Genomic DNA, 19,887 nt, shown 5'->3' on the forward strand with positions numbered 1-19,887 from the left:
TTTACTCAAGACAAAAATTTCTGACCTAGCCAATCTAGGATTGATACAGTGATCCTAAAAATTGTCAAAGAAACCCCAGGTTTCTTTAAACTTTTCCCATTACTTTTATTCTCATGGTTCTAAAGAGGCTTAGACATCAGTAGACATTGCATCCACGCTCCAAGAAAAATAAGTATAGGAGAAAGGTCAAAAAGCATGCATTTACTGAACCAGTTTTTTGATCAAAAGAGCTTCCTCTTTGTTTCTTTCTCTTCTTCTGTGTGTGTTTTGTTTTATTAGTGTCATCAAAGTATGGTTGACAGACAATAATCTGAACATATTTGAAGTATACATTTTTAAAATGTTTTGACTCTGGTACACCCATTAAACTACCACAACCAATTCATCACTTGCAAAATTATTCTTATGCCCCCTTTTTATTTAAAGTGATAGACTTTATATTTTAGAGCAGTTTTAGGTTTACAGAAAAATTGAACAGAAATTAGAAAAAATTTTATTAACTCCTTTTCCTCCCCAAGAATTTCCCCTGTTACTAATATCTTGCACTGGTGTAATACATTAGTTATAAATGAACCAGTACCAGTATATTGTTATTAATTAAGGTCTGATGATTTTTGTTTAGGAAAGTTATTAATCATTTACCAAAAAAAAAAAAAGTTTTGCACATTTCAGCTGCCCCTCAGCTCTTAAATATTCTATTTTATATTTTTTTTCAATTTTTTGTTGGCTTTTTCGTTTGAACAATTTTGATTGCAATGTCGTCAAGCTCTCTTAATTATATTATTAATTACTTATATTCATGGATATTGAAATTATTCTAAAATATTATTTTAGGTTAAATTCCTAACAATATTGATATATAATCTTTCAGTGAAAATGTCCGAGTCATTTCAAGGCTTAAAACACTCTCCCTACAATATTATATGCTTTCTCAATCACAGCTTGTACAAATTGGAAAAGAAAATCCCTATTTTTAACATCTCTTCTCATATCCATTAATTGAGAAATTGTTAGGGGGAAATGATGGCTACTCAATAACATAATGACTTTGAACTTTTCCAAACTTATTGTTGGCTTCCACAAATTCTTCCTGCTTGTAATATGTATTGCCTGACTCATAGAAGAAAAAAAATTACACCCTATGTGATTTCTTTGATAATAGTGCCTTTCATATCTGGAGTCTATCAGGATGTAACCTTAGTTTAATTTCCAATAAAATTTCTAAGTCTCTATACAATTCTTTTTGTATCAGAAAATCTTCTCCCTATGAGACTCAATTTTTCCTTGTTTTTTTTTTTTTTTTTAATCTCTTCTAGTGGTCATAAAACTGAAGTCTGTTCAAAAGAAATCAAGTACCAGGTCAAAAAAGAGGACACCTAACAGCCAAGTGGAGTATCATGACATTTCTTGATTTCATTTGAAACATAAAGGCAATATGCTACCATTTCAACAAAATAAACAAGTGCAACCATTTACATCCAACTCAAAGGCTCTAGAATTTTATTAAATACCGTATCTCACTATCACTTTCTTTTTGGTGGTAAATTTGGGAGTTGCTACTTTTCAACAAATACTATGTACGGGACTTTGAAAACTCAAAGTATACTCATTTAAATTTTTGCAATTTAGAAATTTAGAATTCAGCTTTAATAACAAGGGAAAATAGATTTCTTCTGCTCTGTAGTTATAATGACTGTGTTTAAACAAAATGTTTAATATTTTTAAATAGTCCCAGGAGACAATTTTAATACAATTAAAGCCTATATGTTGCTAGTGTAAAGAAGCTACAGTGTAGTTAAAATTTTCATTAAGGTAAAATTTGAATACTGAAATAATTTTACTTTTATGTATGAAATGATAGTCATATCTGTCTCTATAAAATACTTGCTTGACTGCATAAATATTTTCTAACATGCAAAGGAATTATCACAAGATGGACTAAAGAATACACTGTCAGAAGAGCCTCAGCTCTGGGAACACTGCAGGCTGCTACAGAAACCTGGAGGTGCCAGAAATGTTTGCTGTGAAGAAGTCATGTGGCCAAATTGCCTGGAGGAACCTGAATATCAAGTCCAGCCCTCTGTGTATCTGGGAGGGAATTGGGGGAGGGCAGGGAGAAGGAACCAAGAGATTAGCAGCACAGCCTAGTCCTCAGGGCTTTGAAGCACCCTCTAGGGTGGTGTTTTATAACCCTCAGTTCTGTGCTGTCCTCACAGATAAGTCTGACTCTGCAAAGTAAGAAATTTTTTTAATATTATATGTATCATTCCTCCTTTATTGCAAGCCAAGAATGTAACCAGACTTATCTGCCATCACTGTTACAGAATCATGTTCTTTCTGTGCATGCAGTGCACCCTAATAAAAGATATACAAATAAAAGCAAACCTCTCACAGGGACCTGCGCTCAGTGGAAAATGAAAACAGCCTCCCCAGGGTTATGATGTCAGCTTACTCTAAATCTCTCTAATAAACTTCTCTTCGAATTACTTCACAGCAGTGATTATTTCACTGTGATGATTATTTTCTAAATAATCACTTCACAGTGATGATTATTTTCTAAATGGAGAGTATAAAGGTGGTTTCCGGGGGCACAGGATTAGGTGTTGTGAGGGAAAACTCAGGTGTAGGTCAGAGGAATTTGGGTGAAAGAATTCACCAGAGACAGGTGGATATATTGAAAAATCAATATACTGCTAAGAGAAGCAGCAGAAAGGCAAGACAGGAGAGATCTGCTCTGCTGGGATTAGGGTCCCGAGGCTGTATTTATAATCCCGGGCATCAATGATTGGTTAGAGTGACTAATCTTGAGTGTATCCTAACGAATGACCTGAAGTAGCATAAGGGATCATCAGCTTAATGCCCCAGTTCCCAAGACAGTCCCATCCACTGCCATCCACTTTATCCATTAAGCTTCCCAAACCTGCCTGCTGGGTAAGGAATGGGGGCTTAATTTTTAAATTTAGTAATGATACCGTAATAGTAGGGAAAATAGGGAGAGTTTGGTTAATAGTACAAACTTTCAGATGTAAGATGAATGAGGTCTAAGAATCAGATTGATAACATGGAGAGTCTACTTGAGAACACTATATTGTGTCACTGAAACTTGCTGAAATAGTGAAACTTAAATTTTTTTTTAACTAAAAAAGGTAAATATAATAGGGTGCTAACTTGACGGGGAAAATCTTTTCACAATGTATCCACATATCAAATATCTCCTTGTACACTTTAAAATATCTTATGAATTCATTTGTCAATTATATCCCAATTACACTGGGGGGAGGAGGAGAAGAAAAAATTTATTACATGCTAAAATATTAAGGAAGATTTTATTCATGGGGAATTACTACAATGGGATTTTGTAGCAGAGGGGAAAGAGCGGACACAACATTGAATATAACAAGGAAGAGTGGGAATTTTTAAAAATCAAGAAGCAGCATTTTACCAGATGAAAATTTGAGAGGAAATACTGATAGCATGCAGACTGAGGGGTATCCCGAGACCCCCAAACTTACACACTCTAAATGGGCTCTGCCCTCTGCTGCTTAAAGACACAGCATATTCTTCTTGTGAAAGAAGCCTAACAGGATTAATGTGCAGAGAACATGTCAGGTATTATTTCTAAATTTAAAAACTAAGCCCCCGGGCCTCCCCTGGTGGCGCAGCAGTTGAGCGCTGGGCTGAGAGGCTGCCCGCAGCCTCTGCAGCGCCAGTTCGTTCCTTGGCTGCCTGTGAGGGTCCCACAAAAACAAAAACAAAAACAAAAACAAAACTAAGCCCCCACTCCTTGCCCAGCAAGCAAGTTTGGAGGCTTAAATGCATAAAGGGAGTGGACGGGACTGTGATGCAAAGTGGGCCATTAAGCTGATGACCCAGCAAGCTGACCTGGATAATGAGTCAAGACACACCCAAGACAAGTCACACTAACCAGTCAATGATGCCTGGAGTATGGAGTCTTCCGACCCTCTCTCTCTGCACTGCAGACTTCTCCTGTCTCGCCTGCTGCTTCTCTTAGCAGTGTATTTCAACAAGCCTGCCTTTTCTCTTCTTCATTGTCTCTGTTGAGTTCTTTCACCCCAGAGTCTCAGGCCTACACCCCAGTTCTTCCCTGACAAAAGAGAGGATAGTTGTTTCCAATAAAACATCCAAAGTTTCCCATACTCTCCTGGGTAAATGCCCAGAAAGGGTTGGCTCAAAGTTGGGCCACTGAGGCCTGAAAACTTCAACAAGTCCAAGGAACCTACTGGCAGGGAACCATAGGAAAGGGGTATAAGGGGCCAGGCAAAGCTGAGATAAAAGGAGCAAAATCAAAATACAAATCCAGGTGACATGTGCTATTGTCAGTCTATCCATGAATCTTCACCCACGTCTCTTCCCAAGTGTGTCTACAAGACTCAACTCCATGTGTCTTCTGCAAATCTCCTTGCAATTCAGGTTAACCCTTCCTTAGATGAGATAGGGGACATGGAACCTCCCCTGTTATGGAAATTATACTCTGTAACAAGTCCTCTCTGTAACAATATCAGGGGAAAGGTGAAATCTAGCTAAACTGACCTAAGGGCTTTCTTGGTGAATGCAGGCCAGGGGATCAGACATCATCTGTGGGATGATGGAGAATGAGGAAACTCATCCAATATGGAGGTTTATCAGTTATTCAGGGTAGAGGGAACTGTTCAATTGATTTAGTAAGAGTCTGCTGAAGGTGGGCAATGCTAAGTGGAACAAGGAAATCCAAAAGTCAGGGCCTCGCCAAGAAGAGAGTTCAGGGGCCTCCCTGGTGGCGCAGGGGGTTAAGCACTGCACTGTGAAGCAGTCCGCAGCCTCTGCAGCACTAGTTCTATCCCTGGCCAGTCAGGGAGCAACCCACATGGCGCAGCAGACCTCTCCTGTCTCGCCTGCTGCTCCCCTCAGCAGTGCACTTCAGTCATTCTGCCTGTTATGTTCCCCACTCTGTCTCTGGTGAATCCTCTCATCCCCCACATCTCTGGGCTGTACCCCAGCTCTTGTATTCATAAATAAATAAATCTTAAAAAAAAAAAAAAAGAATAGAGTTCAAAGGAGCCACAGAAGAGATTGCTCAAGGAGAGATTTTTTTGGTCAGGTCTGGCATAGGATGAGAATAAGAAATTTGGGATGATGGATATATTCTATATCCTGAATTACATGCATGTAAGCATGACAGTTTACGCAAAGATGACATCTATGAGAAATTAGCCTAGAAGAACATATTGATAGCTCAAACTATAAATTGTGGTTTCTGAGGCATTAACTATAACAGCATACTTTTTTGTAACATTTGAAGATTTTCTAACAAGCAAGTAAGAATAATGCAACGCAAGAAAAAAAAAGCGATGTGGCAAAGAAACCAGTAACTTCACTGTTACTACAAAACTAGTAATGAATTTTCCGGTCCACCCTAGACTTACTAAATCAGCATCTACATTTTCACTAGATGCACAGGTTTTTCTTATGTCTATTAAAATTTGAGATGCATTCAAAATATTTCTAGAACAGCTCAAACTTTATCATTATTCTTGGAGAAATAAGTGGCTCCCAAACACCAGAAATGAATTGCAATCTTAACTACTGCCTCATTCAAAATGAGTCTAACACAGGGGCCTCCCTGGTGGCACAAGGGGTTAAGCACCATACTGTGAAGCGATCCGTGGCCTCTGTAGCATGAGTTCTATCCCAGCCGGCCAGGGAGCTACCCACATGGCACAGCAGACCTCTCCTGTCTCGCTGGCTGCGCCCCTCAGCAGTGCACTTCCGTGGGTCTGCCTATTCTATTCCCCACTCTGTCTCTGGTGAATCCTCTCACACACCCACACCCCATCTCTGGCCTGTACCCCAGCTCTTGCATGCAAAAATAAATCTTTAAAAAACAACAACAACAACAAAATGAGTCTAACACAGTGACGGATTTCGTGTCCTGCCTTCTAAATCGGTAGCAGAGCCAAGAGTCACTTAGAAGGCAGTCAAGGGTGCTAAAGTCCACCTGCAATTTGGGCTTTAATTTCTAGGAGGTCAGAGCCCCATCTCACAAGAGGTAGCATAAACTATCCAGAGTCATGTCACTCAGACAAGCAGCCACGAAGAACACAGGGGACCATGGTCACAAACTTTTCCATCTCTCCCTGCATTCTGCCCTCGGTAGGCATTTCCCAGCACCAAGGCCTGGGCACTCCCCCGCCGGGCGCTCTGCCTGCAGGTCGGGGCCGCGCGCCAGGAGCCTCAGGGCGCAGGAGGTGGGCTCGCCCTGCTGGGACAGAAGTCCGGCGAGGCGGGGCGGAGTCGCGAGAAGGGGGTGGAACGGGACGTTGCAGCAGGGGGCGGAGCCGGGTCGGGACGGGGCGTTGCCATAGGGGCGGGACGGGGCGTGGCGAGGGCGGGGCTAGGTCTCCGGACCGGTGTGAGGGCGGGGCGAGCGCCAAAGACCTGGGACCGGGTGTGACAGCGCAGCCCGCGCGGCCCGATCTGGGCGGGTCTGTCAGCGGCCCCCACCCCCAGCCGCCGTCGCGATGGGGATGTGTTTTCCTTGTCCCGGGGAGTCCGCGCCCCCGTCGCCAAACCTGGTGAGTAGGGCCGTGTCGACGCGCGTCCGGGTCCGCCAGGCCCGCCAGGTCCGCGCTGCGCGCACCTGTTCCCCGCGGGTGCGAGGCCAGGAGCCGGGGCGCAGGAGCAGCGGGTGGGCGCGGGGCCGCAGAGCCCGCCGGCGGGGCCTCCGCGGGCCTGGAGAGGTGGACGCGCCCCGAGGGACCTTGGGGTCCCAAGAGGGGGACCTAGCTCGCCGCCTCTTCGTCGGTTTCCCCACTTTCTTGACAGAAAATTGTCCAAAGACGATTCTGAGCCTTTTTCCCTTTGGCTGAATTGCGCAAAATGGGGAGCTCGTAGGACGCAGGCGTGTGAAGACGGGGCGGTGTATGGGCCATTCTTGGCGAAGTGGCAGGTGGCATTAGTATGCCAAAAAGAAATTCCTCTTTCTCGGCGACCTGAATTGTTTATATTCTAGGAGATGCGCAGCTCCCTGTGTCTGTACGAACTGTTTAAAGAAGGTGCTCAGTCAAGTCTCCTACTCCGGCCTTTTACTGAATATTGCATCAGTCAATGATTTCGCTTTAGCTTTTATCTTTCTTTTGCTTAAGGTCTACCTTAAATAAATAGAATAATTTTTGGAGCACAGAGTATACGTCGTGTAATGTCGTATTTAGCAATTAAAAATGCAGGGTGCCCAGTTAAATTTGAATAGATAAACAAGAAATACATTTTACAAGTCGGTTTGTCTTGTGCAATATGTGGGACATACTACAAGTTGTTATTGTTTATCTGAAATTCAAATTTAGGGGATTTGTGGTACAATACTTTTATACTTTTTGTAGCTTTTCATCTTTAACAGCATCTTTCTATTGATAGTCCTTACAGGGAGTTAATAGCACAACAACCTCTCTTCTATATTAAAAAATTCCTTGATCGAAAGGAGTTATTTAGGGAGTATGTTAACTCTTCTGCTATTTGATTATAGGTAGTGAAAATGAGCTACAAATTGATAGGGGCAAGTTCTTGTCTTTCTTATTACTGTTGCTTTTAGGGGTTAATTTTTCTCTGTGATTGATAAAATTCCAGCATTTGTTAATCCCTTCCCCCATCACAAAGCTATTGCATTATGTTTTCTTCCCTCAGATAACCACAAAGTTCACTGCTTGAATGCCACTTTATTACTGAGGCTTTTCTTGAGCAAAAAACAGATTCCCCGCAATTCCACCCACTCCTCCTTCCATATCTTATCCACCGAAGTCTATATATTTCCCCAGAGCATTTACTAGTATCTGATATATGCACTTACTTGAGTATATTTAAGTGTGTGCCCTTATTGCAAAGTAAGTTCCGTATAGTTGGAAATTATTAATACAGCTCCAAAAGAATGCTACATACTATTTTATATATTTAAAGACTTTGTAATTAATTAATATATGGTATTGCAAAATGATATATCCTATTTCCCAACAGCGAAAAGTACTACTCATGAATTTACTCTAGTACTTTCTGCCCTGCACAATGATAGCCACCCACTTCCTTCGTGAAACTTCTCTGAAAATACCAGCGTACTTCCTTTTTAACTGACAGAACCAAACCATAGATTGTTTAATCAGCCAACCTTCACATGTTTTATGTGTGTATGCATATAGGGAATATATATATATATATACAAGTTTTAGTGTGTGCTCATTTGAAGATAAATTAATTGAAAGAATGAAGTTGAGAAAGTTAAGTATTTTACAAATATTGTAAATAGTGCTATTCTTAGTGGGACATTCTGGTCCAGTTCTAATAGTTTTATAAACTGTTATATTACTTAAAAGACCTAAGCATATAAATTATACATGAAAATGTGGTTTTATTTTAAAGCATACTTTTAAACATTTTTTCCTAGGAAGAGAAAAGAGCAAAACTTGCAGAGGCTGCAGAGAGAAGACAGAAGGAGGTGAGAGTAAAAATAAAATTCTACCTACCTAGATAATGAAGCCTGTATTTTTTTTCTTTTTTTAAATTTTTTTCTTGATAGATGATTATTACTAGTAGTATTCTCTAATGCAAATGTAGATTTAAATACAATATTTTTAAAGTTATTAGTTTCTATAAGTTACATGAAAGTAGTTATATCATTTAATATATGAAAATTGTCATACAGATGTCTTATTAAGGTTACATTAATAACCTTAATAAGTAATAAGTAATAAGTAATTATTAATAAGTAATAAGGTTACTTTAATAAATAGCCTTCCTTGAGATAAAATTGACAATGTCTTATAATACACTGGCGGCTGAAATAAGTTTAGGGAGATATTTTATGTGGTTACAAAAAACCCAGTGAAGACATTATAGTATAGTTTATGTTTTGTATAGAGTTGTTGTAAATACAGTCTAATTCATTGTTATCAAAAACAGATCAACTCCCCCTCACACCTGCACTGAAAAACCTAAAAAGCCAAAACAACAATGGGACAATGAATATTGATTTTTGTTTCTTTTCTATACCTGTTGACAAATTTCTTAAAGGCTGCATCCCGGGGCATTTTGGATGTTCAATCTGTTGAAGGAAAGAGAAAGAAAAAGGAAAAATTAGAAAGGCAAATGGCTGCATCTGGACCCCCATCAGAAGGTGGACTTAGAGTATGTATAAAATTTACTTATGGTTTAATTTACCTGCAATTAAAAAAAATTAAGCAGCAATCCATTCAATAATTTCCTCTTGAAATAGTTTATCAGAAATTTTTAAATTATTATGAAAGCATGAATAATGTAGTTTGGGAGAAATCTCTATTTTAACAATTCATTGGAATAAATTTGCTTTCATTGCCCCACAAAAAAAAAATAGATTTTTTTCTATTGTACTTAACTGTGTCTTAATGCTTAATACTAGCCTTAAATGTGTAGAAAACTCAAGCAATGTGGGAAGTAATAAAGAAGAATGTAAACACCCCAGCAGTGTTATTTGGCAAATATTATTTCTGAGCTCCATTTATATATCAATCTTATTAAATTGAATTATACTGTATGTTATTTTTTTATAACTTTTTATTGATTGGTGATTGAAGTAAATGTATTTGTGAAAAGGATTATGTTGTGATTTTCAGTCATTTACATGTAACTAGTCAATTATTTATGAGCAGTTATTTTTTTCCTTTTAGTTGATTACTATCATCTCCATTCAGTTTGGTTTTTTGCTGTTAAAACTAGACGTAAATACATATATGTACATATACCCCTAACTTATGGAGCAGCAACTTAGGGCATCCCAAGCAGAAGTGATTTGTTTCTTGAATATCGCACGGAGATAAGATTTATCTGTGTCAATTTTACTATTGTGTATTATTTCATCTAATTTCATTTAGCAAATAAAGTTTAAAGAAAACTTTTTATCATTAACTTTTAATAACAAATTATTTGGTTTCAATATTAAGGTAGTAGTTGTAACTGATGTGCTTATGTGTTTTTATCTATCCCCATATTAGAATAGAATAGATCTAGTGTGAAGTAAGACATTTGGGAAACACAAGGTCAAATATTTATCAGCAGTGTAAATACATACTTTCAATATTCCATTGAAATGAAGATCTCTGTCACCAGGTTTATTTCATATAGGATTCTCAAAAAACAAACAATTTGTGAAATTTAAATTATAGGACTGGAAGTAATGCTGACATCCACCATTTCATTGGCTAGGAAATGGAGGTACTGAGTGACTTGTCAAAGTGAAATATACCATTATAAGAAAAGGACATTTTATATATAGTAAGAATTAAGAAGGTACTTAAAATTTTGCATGTACTCATAGAATACACACCAGCTTTTAAAAACTAAGAAAGAAAGGGGCTTTCTTAATTAAATCTGAAGCTTTCATGCCCTGAATCTGATAATTTAAAAATAAATTGGGCCTTTTTTGTTCTGGTCCTCGAAGAAGTCCTCAAAATGAAAAGCATTCCCAATGTATAATTTAGTACTTTTTTTCCTTTGTATATTGTCCTAGATATATGAAACCTGTCTGGCTCCTTTAATAAAAATGACCCTCAAAGCCATCAAGAAGGATTTTCTCAAGAAGAGTAGGTCGATTCTCAGAAACCACTGCTATTGCTCACTGTGTCATTTTCCCTTGGAATATTCCTTGTTATTTCTACCACCACACCCTGGCTTGAGGGACATGTTCCTCATTCCTTTTCCCTTGACCACCTGTGTAGCTCATTGTGAGCATACATTGAAGTTCGTATTATTTGAAGGCTCAGCAGTAACAGAAAGGAAAATACAAGCACTGAAAATTAATCCTCAAACCCTTTGATCTGGTATTTTCTAAGGGTCACTATCAGGCCTTTTCCATAGGCTGGCCTGAAATGTCCTATGGTTTAAACTAGATTCTTCCTTACCTTACTCCTTAGTATGAGGAAGAATATCTTGCCTGCCTTAATGTCCTCCATGTATTCACCTCCTGACTAACACCGCCTCCTCTCAGCATAATTGGCATTGGCAATGCTTAGTGTCTTCTGGAAAGGGAGCCTTATCTTAAGAAGTCAAGGTGGGGCCTCCCTGGTGGCACAGGGGTTCGTCTCAGTGCTATCAAGCTATCACCAGCCACTGAGGCCGGAGTTCAATCCTGGCCAGGGAGCTGATCCACATGGTTCAGCAGACCTCTCCTGTCTCCCCTGCTGCTCTCCTCAGCAGTGTATTTCAGTCAATCTGCCCATTCTGCTCCCCACTCTGTCTCTCATGATTGAAAAAAGAAATCAAAGTGATAATGGCTTCAGGATGCAAACTAACATTAGTGCAGGATCTGGCATAGTACAGTGCTCTAATGCAGTGGCTCTCAACCTTGTTTGTGCTTTACGATTTTCATGAGGAGTTTTTAAAAAACACTCAACCATGTGTCCTACCTCTTATCAGTCACAATGTCTAAAAGTGAAACTTAGCCATTAGAATATCTTTATGCCCCTCTAGGTAATCTAATGTTTAGCCACATTGAGAATCACTATTCTAGAGATTTTGAGTCTAGTCTTAAAAGATATATCATGTAAAATAGAGTTCCATGGTAAAAAAAACAAACAAAACTTGACTACCGTATTGTACACTGTATCCCTTTCTTTGAAACTAAGACACAGCATTGGCTTCTCAAAGAAGTTCTGAAATTAAAAAAAAGCATACTTACTTTGATTGACCTTTAATTTTCAAAACATTTTAAACACAGATTTTAATATCCAGTAATATTACTGGGATGCACTTGGAAAATACCACTAGTAATTCTCTGGTCTGGTCCCAGAGGTTCTCTCAAAACATATTTTGTACATTTAATAGACTCAATTAAACAGAACAACAAATGGAATTTTCTCAAGTTATGCAAGAGAAAGACTGCCATAGTATTATTTAATAATTTCGACTGTGTCTCAGCTCCCTACCTCAAATAGTAATTTTTAAATTTCTGTTTTGTAATTTCATTGTTGTTTTTGTTTTGTGGTATTTTGTTTTGGTTTTGCTTTATTGATTATTAGATATTTGGCATCCAGCTATCCACTAATTGGCCCAGATATTTTGTTTTACTTCTTGACAATTTTAAACCATCATATATCTCATTTCAGACTTTTGATAATGTAAAATTTTACCATTTCTGATTTTATCTAAAATAATTTTACATTTGTGTATCCCATATTTCTGTGTTAGTTCGCTAACATGCTGTAACATAACTTTCAATTAAGTTTACTTTTCTCTATATATTTTTATCTTTTCTAGTGGACGGTTTCATAAAGTACAAGATGAGTGGAAGAGTCTACTGCCAACAACTAATATCTGCAATCAAGTGGACATCCTCAGTTTAATATCTTGTTTTTGAATAAATGAAGATTCAGACTTTCTATTATTAGTATCCATAACTGCAGTGCTTTTTCAGAATGCTTTTGATTTTCAAACTTAGAAAAACACCAGATATTTCAGTGAATATTTATTTTCCTATACTTGTTCTTCTGCAGATAGTGGGTGATTTTCCATTTTTTGATAGCTAAAACATCAACGTAAAGCATTGCCTGTAAAACTTCTGCATACATCTCAAATATTAAAATTTTCAATTGCGTTGTCCCTTTGTAAAATAATCTAGATATTTATAATTGTGTAGTTTAGCCTTATATGTTTATTGCATTACATGTGAAGGACTTTTGCTTAAACTTATGGACTTGGTGCCTTTAAACTGATCATCAGGGAAAACATTTAAAAAATCACTTGAAGGGCTTACGTGGAGGAACATTATGAATTTTTATAACTTAGTAATCAATATTTATAGAAAATGTTTAATTTCTTCTAATTTATTTTCCATTTCTGCAGCTTATAAAATTAACACGGTGTGTTTTACATTAGAATAAGTTTTTGTTTTTGTTTTCCTGAATTTAAATTATGTGTTCATGTTACCATCAGAGGGCAGTGATGTTCTATTGTACAGTATCAGACCAGAAAGATCTTTGAAGTAATTAAATGAACTAATCTAGGAATCTGGATGGATTATGAATGATGATGTATTGTCCAAATTTTACAGCTGTTTTAATTTTTTTTATTTACTGAAGAGTGAGCAGATTTATGCAGATATGAAATTGCCACTGCAAATAAGAAGTACGGAAGAAAAGCATGTAGTACTGTATTCAAAAAGGTCTACTTTAAACAAAAATATTATGAGGTAATTCCATATGATGCTTAGGCATAAACTTTATATTTTTGTTTACTAGTAATATGAATTTTTGGTAGCATTTGTATTTTCTGAGTTTTTCCTTTTAATATGTAGTTAACTAAAAGAGAAGAATTGCTTTATCTTGTAATTATTTATTACTGATTGCTAATTCTTTTGAATGGTGAGACTGTAATCTGAAGTCTAAATTAACGTTTGCAGATACTAAGTGCCAATAGGAACTGTAAATTAAATAGACCAATTTATTTGATTTACAGAAAGGAAACTGAGCCAATGTTGCATTCATCCCTCCCACAAGATATGCTACATTGCACTATATTGTATATGTTAATTTTAAGAGTTCAAACGATAATGTAGGTCTCTTGACTCCTCATTGTAAAAATCACTTTTTCTATTATAGCATGAAATATTTTAGGAATATCAGGCAAGACACATAATCTTAATTTTCTTCAGCCTTTACAGGATTATTGGTATTTTCATAAAGATAGTGAAACCACTGAGTTGTGTTTTAGAAGGAAAAAACTTACCTTATGAACGTAATTAAATTTTTCAAGACAGAAAGGAAATTGGATACACTAATTGCTGGATGGATAGGGAACCAGAGCATATAATCCGTGAAGTGTGCAATCCCTTCCTATTGTTGTAAAATAGAAAGGATAATCTTACCTGTATTACATGTTCAAGAATTACAGCTTAGGTTAATTTAAACAAAAGGTTTACATCAAGGAATAATGCCCTATTTCTAGTAGCAGTTTATATCCAAATACCATGCTTATTTACTGTTGAGCTGTGAATAATAAATAATATGCGGGTGTATTGCTTTCTGTGTATGGGAATATGAGAATCCAGCCAACCATAGCCTGCCTCCATGGGTGTGATCAGTTTCCTCAAAACCCCAAGGGTTGCATGTGCTAAAGGGTGATACATAAATGTGTCAGGAAGGGGGAGGAAAGAGAGAGAGAGAAAGTGTCTAATAGGAAACTAGTAAGTGAGTAGGAGGAAAATATGTACACACACATACACATACACCCCTCATAAAATGATCAGTTCCTGGTGAAAACATTAACTTGGAACCAATTTGGCATAATTCATCATTTAAAAAGGAAAATATAATGCTTACTACATCACTCAACCATACTACTAAACTATAACAAATAGTAAAATGCATAGATGTAACTATCATGTTAAGATGTAAAATGCTTAAATCTTGCTTCTTAAGTCTAATCAAACAATATGGCTGATAACAAAATGTTGTGTACTGTTACACAGCCCCTGTGCTGACATGTAGCATGTTTTTTTTTAAACATCTCTGTGATACTACTGTTCCACTAATTGTATTATTTTGTAATTAATAGTTTTCCCATACATGTTTTGTTAAAAATTCTGTACTGCCTTATGAGGATATAAATATACATTTTTCTTATATAAAATTTGGCTTTGGCCATCTTTATTAAACTTATCTAGATTTGGGTTAGTTGCTGGGCAAATTTCAGCAATAGTTTCATCACTTTGGAACTAATGAGAAGAGAACTGGAGACACTTTGATATGGTCATACAATCTCTAAATTTTTAGGTATGCCTGTTTCTTTTCATATATTCTAAAGGAGAAATGATATTATTTGTGTCATATTTTTCTTTCAGAACTAATACTGTAATAAAGATTCCAGCTGTCATCCTTTGTACCCAAGAATTATTTTCCTTTTTCCCTTCAACCATTTAAATGATTTTCACTCATAAGAATTCTGCTACACTCTTAGAATTACCAGTTGCATAAATAGCTGGCAGAAAGGCATGTAAATATGCATGCATATCTGTGTGGAGATTAAAGTTGTATTCTTTTAACATTTTCTGCAGGCAAACATCTCAAATACCCATGTGCTGCTATCTGTGCTTTCTGTTGATTCAGATGTGGTGCTGTGGCCATTTTCTGTGATTTTTCTTGAAGGCTACTGACACAAGGCATTTGTTTAGAGAGTAAACATTGAAGAAGTTTTGGGTTAACACAAAGAAGTTTGTGTCCCAACTCAAACACTTCTATTTCTTTATGACATGGTTTTACCCTGTTCTTCCTCTTATAGGTAGGCTTCACCTTGCAAATATTGTCTCTAAATAAGGTCACTATAACCTAAGAATTGAATATTCATAAATTACTTGACCCCAATATCATAATTTTATTATGTACTGAATTACATTACATACTGTTAGAGCAACACATTTGACTTGTTGAGTGTTGAGTTTCAAGTTGTCCTCGAGACAGAAAGACACAGGTTTACACCATCACCTCCAAACACTTCAAATTTATTAGTCCTTTAGATTTGAGGCAAGCTTTTGAGCCCCCACAGTCCTGCTTTGGGCCACTCCTGTTTGGCTGGGCATTTACCCAGGGAGGGGATGAGTAAATTTGGGTGTTGTATTGGGAATCAACTTTTTCCCAACTAATCAGGAAATTATCCTTTCTTTTCTTCTTTCTCTGTGCACACGAACTTACTAAAGTTATTTCACACTAAGAGTCTGCTTTGTCTTTAGGCAGCGGATGGCAGAACCCATTAAGAACATGTAAGTTTGGGGATCCCGGGTGCCCCTTAGTTGTGTATATTAACACTTTGACCAAATCAGTCATGTGGCAAACTAAAATACTGCCTCCTCAATTTTCTGGAGCAAAAAAGGGGAATTTGTTATTGTTGAAAAATGAAGACAGACAAATGAACTCTGCCTGTATTTTGTAAACTGAAGGTCATATGGTCCCCTACTAACGAGCAAACGCCACCACTGCCCAGCTGCTCAAAATGAAAGGTACTAGGTCACAACAACTTTACTGTTCTTACAAATTTCAGGGAAAGCTGCCACTTGAAAATTAAGTTTAATTCAGAATGAAGTATTAATATAGAGACAAATACATTTTTTAAAATTTATCTTCTTTAATTCTTGAATCAGTGAGGACACTATTTTGCTGTTCATTGGTACAAAACAGCCCTGTCCCAGTATACAAGGGTATACAGAATTCTGTAACATCATTAGCTACAGTAAACTTACTTTACTAGATAGCATAGCAAAGTAGGATTAACTAAAGATATATTTTAATAAGAAAATGCTTTAAAATAACACGAAGTCAATGAACATTTGACTGTACAATTTACTTTGTCAAAATATAAAGTATTGTCAGTTTACGTGTGTGAATTACACTAAGTCTCAACGCAGCCAGGTGCTCAGGTTCTTGGGAATGTGTGAAGCAATTCATCCATCATGATTCTCTAAGGGGTATACTGAAAACTTCCACAAGTATCCCAGATATTTGGTCAGAGATAAGGAACAAACGTTAAGGCAATCTTCCAAGTAAATGTAAACTTTTCTGAAGTGGCCTTTCCAGTAAATTATTATTATTGGGAATACTCTGTACTTACAACGCTGTTGGGTATCATTAGTAGCACATGATCACACTTACTGTCACTTTAAGTTATTTAACTCAAAAATCCTGCCATTATAAAATGTCTGGGGTGCTTTTACTCTGTAGACATAAAACAGGCACTTTCTGTTGACATATCTGTAAATCCTAAATATTTTCTAGCAATAGATGTGTCTCTAGCCAGAATTGTGGTTTCTAATAGTGTTCTAAATACTGTGGTCCTATATTAAGAATAATTTGTCTATAATTTTTCTAATTTAAATCTGAGCTTAGAATGTCTTTTAATAGGGCATTAGCTACAGAAGCATTAAAAATAAATAGTGCTACTCTTTGAATATTTTTCAATATGACATCTTTTGTTTGTCACCCCTTTTCCAAAGTGATTTTCAGAGCATGTGAACTAAACTGACTACAAGGAGAAGTGGACACAGGCCATTAGGAGAGTCACCTTATAGTGACCAACTAATTTCATTTAATCTCTTTCTTAGCCTTATAATTGGCAGAGACCACCAGGTAATTATCTGGATTCATGTCCTTCAGGGTTGGAGACTTGCTCTGGATGGGCGATGTTTTGCCATCCACACGGGAGATCTGCAGCATCCGGCAGGGGTCATGTTTCAACAAATACCCTGCAAAAGTCTCCCATCCTCCGCCCACACGGACCATGACGTGTTTGTTGTGCAGCATCTGAAATGAAAGCACAGCAGAAGTGTTACATTCTGGGAATTCTAACAGTATCTCACATCAACTACTAGTTCTAGAATTGTTATTGTTTTTTGTCTTGTTTTGCTTGTTATTCTACTCCGTGTACAGTGTCTGAGTTAGCATACAGTTTATAAAAGAAGCTTTGTTTTTTCCAGGCAAGCACACCATGGATAGATGTCCCAGGACCCAGTTTTGCCCTGCTATGGGGTCACGGGACTATATACAACCTCCTGCTGGGCTCAGTGGGTCTGGAGGTTTCTCTCTGATACTCCTGGTTCCATTATAGCCTCATCAGTGCTGACCATCTCAAACCTGTACTTCGTTTTCCCCTTAGGGTTATACCCTCCTGAACCAGAAATTAAAAGGCCATGGAAATAGCTGCTATTGAATATAATGTTAAGAATCACAGAAACATTCAATACAAACAGAAGGGAAAATGCATTCAGAAAAATCCAAGTCTTTCCCAGTCACTGCCTTCCAAGTCATATTATTGAATGAGCAAACATTTATGTTTTCCTTTATGTTTGGTCTTCCTGATTTCTCTATAAAACATCTTCTAAAAGAACTTACCTTTAGATCTGTGAGCCATCTAGAACTTCCGGTTAACAAGGCTACAGATTGAGCAAATGAAGGCTACACTGTTGGGTGCTTTCAGTCTAGTAAAAATATGTCAGTTGTGAAAGTCTGGCCTGCAGAGTAATGAATTTAATCTTAGCTTCTTTTAATACCAGATAATGGAGATTAAAAGTGAATGTTGTACTATCACCAAAGACCCTGTTGATGCCCCACCTATTCAGCATGTTATGAGTGCATACTAGCAATATGATTTGGGAAGGGGCTGTGGCTGTGTTGGAGACTGGGGGAGTCATTTTTATTGTAGATTCTGTAAGGTCAATTTGAATTTCCCTCACTGTCTGCTCAAGATTTGCACTTTCTTGATCCCGTTAAATGGAGGACAACTTCTCCTTTTACTGCTTTTATTATCTGTTGTGAATTTTATGAAAGTTTTGTAATCTCTTTTGAATGTTTATATTCATAAAAGTTTGTCTTTATGTTAGGGGGTTCACAGACTCCCAGAAATTTATCCATGGACTCAAACTAAGAAATTGTCATTCATGTGGTTGACCTGAAGTAGCTTTAAAAATCAAACATTGTGCAAAGTAGTAAAAATGTGCCAAATGGCTATAATTAAAACTACTAGACTCATGAAAATTACATGTAACTCTACCGGTTAGTCTCATTTAGTGTGTATGAATTTTAGAATACAAAATAATTTAGGAAACATCTTTAAGCCAGCAGTCTTTAAATTTATCTTACATTGGATCTACTCATTAAACACAATCTCAGTGGAACTCCTGAAATATAAAAGAAGATAAGTTAGGATTTAGCTCGTAACCATTTCCTCCCCATATGCTGCCAGTTATATTGTTGTTGTTTTTCAGAGGAAAACATTGAGACCCAAGTCTTTTATGAGATTTCTTTAGAGTAGGACCTCGCTCTTCTGAATCCCTGTCTAGTCCCACAATAGTTCCTCCTTATAAAATAAAATCCATCAAGGTTTTTATAGTTTTACTTGCCTATTTTCATTCACACCGGTTCCTGTGTCTCTGTTGCCAGTGTCAAAATGACACTTTCACCCTTTCTTCCACTCTTCCAGAATGTGGCTTTGCCTATTGTTGAAGTTTTGGCACCTCTTGGCCTTGCAAATTAGTTAAGAGTTGCCCTGAAATATCCTTGGTATGAAGGCCTTTGGCAGAATGCCCAAGATCATTTGCCTAACTCTGAACAAGCCATTTCAATCAGAAATACCCATCAGATATTTTTAAAACAATTATTTAACTCTGCAAAATAGTGAAAGAAATGAATATTCTTCTGTCTGGTGATTATGATCACTTAAGTATAAACTCTCCTTACAGATTCATGTGAGTCCACAGGGCCATATGAGTGAATCCGACATGAATATAAATAACACAGGAATTAAATTTCTGCTCACTTATTCCATATCCTTCTTATACCTAATCAGCAACCTATAATTTCCTAAGGAAACCAGTGGTCAAACTGGTAACAGCTTCAAGCATGGGCTGAAGATAACAGGGCCTCATCACAAGCCTGATGAGACATTTCAGGATTCTCCCTCAGTGTGTGCTTAGTCTCAAGAATGATAACATTACACATGCACCTGCATAAACAAAACCCCCTACTGTTCCTTTTAAAGCAAATCCACTAACTGTGAACCAAATTACTCTCAATTCCTTCCCCTTTCTCCTCCCTAACATTTGTCCTACAAAACCCCAAGCTCAGATCAAGAATATAATCTTCCTTCTAAGCCAGGGAAGCTGCAGAGCTCTGCTAGAAGAACTTGTTCCTTCTCAGAGATCAGTAGTAATGTTAGGCCAACTGCAACTGATTGATCATTTCACTTCTGCTTTGCTCAGCTCCATTTCCTAGTCTTCGCTGCTATTCTAAACACACCATCCACCTCCATCTTGATCCAACTACTGATGACTTCATCTTCATCAGGGATCGTTTTCTTATTCTTGGCTCATTTACTTCTATCTACATTGATCCC

At 37.3% G+C, this 19,887-nt stretch overlaps 2 protein-coding genes across 3 annotated transcripts in view; one reads left to right on the plus strand and one right to left on the minus strand.

The window, feature by feature from the left end:
* Nucleotides 1-6,421: 6,421 nt before the first annotated feature.
* On the plus strand, nt 6,422-12,316 carry SVIP (small VCP interacting protein). Its single transcript, XM_084230866.1, has 4 exons — nt 6,422-6,572; nt 8,429-8,479; nt 9,055-9,168; nt 12,271-12,316. Exons 1-4 carry the CDS (start codon nt 6,519-6,521, stop codon nt 12,283-12,285), a joined length of 234 nt encoding a protein of 77 aa, XP_084086992.1. The 5' UTR covers nt 6,422-6,518; the 3' UTR covers nt 12,286-12,316.
* A 4,765-nt stretch (nt 12,317-17,081) lies between these two features.
* Nucleotides 17,082-19,887, minus strand: part of GAS2 (growth arrest specific 2) — a gene marked incomplete at both ends in the record, with an annotated part of 114,337 nt that continues 111,531 nt past the window's right edge. For both annotated transcript variants that reach the window (XM_084255407.1, XM_084255406.1), the window contains one exon: nt 17,082-17,300. In XM_084255407.1, coding sequence (XP_084111533.1) covers nt 17,082-17,300 — 219 coding nt within the window. The remainder of the gene's footprint in view (nt 17,301-19,887) is intronic.

This window comes from Talpa europaea (genome assembly GCF_964194135.1).
Source record: "Talpa europaea genome assembly, chromosome: 1".
Classification (NCBI taxonomy): domain Eukaryota; kingdom Metazoa; phylum Chordata; class Mammalia; order Eulipotyphla; family Talpidae; genus Talpa; species Talpa europaea.

Bases quoted from the DNA above. Each gene is read 5' to 3' on its own strand.
- SVIP (XM_084230866.1), top strand. From the start codon at position 6,519: ATGGGGATGTGTTTTCCTTGTCCCGGGGAGTCCGCGCCCCCGTCGCCA. The intron at 6,573-8,428 runs GTGAGTAGGGCC...ATTTTTTCCTAG, and splicing joins CGCCCCCGTCGCCAAACCTG to GAAGAGAAAAGAGCAAAACT. The intron at 8,480-9,054 runs GTGAGAGTAAAA...AATTTCTTAAAG, and splicing joins CAGAGAGAAGACAGAAGGAG to GCTGCATCCCGGGGCATTTT.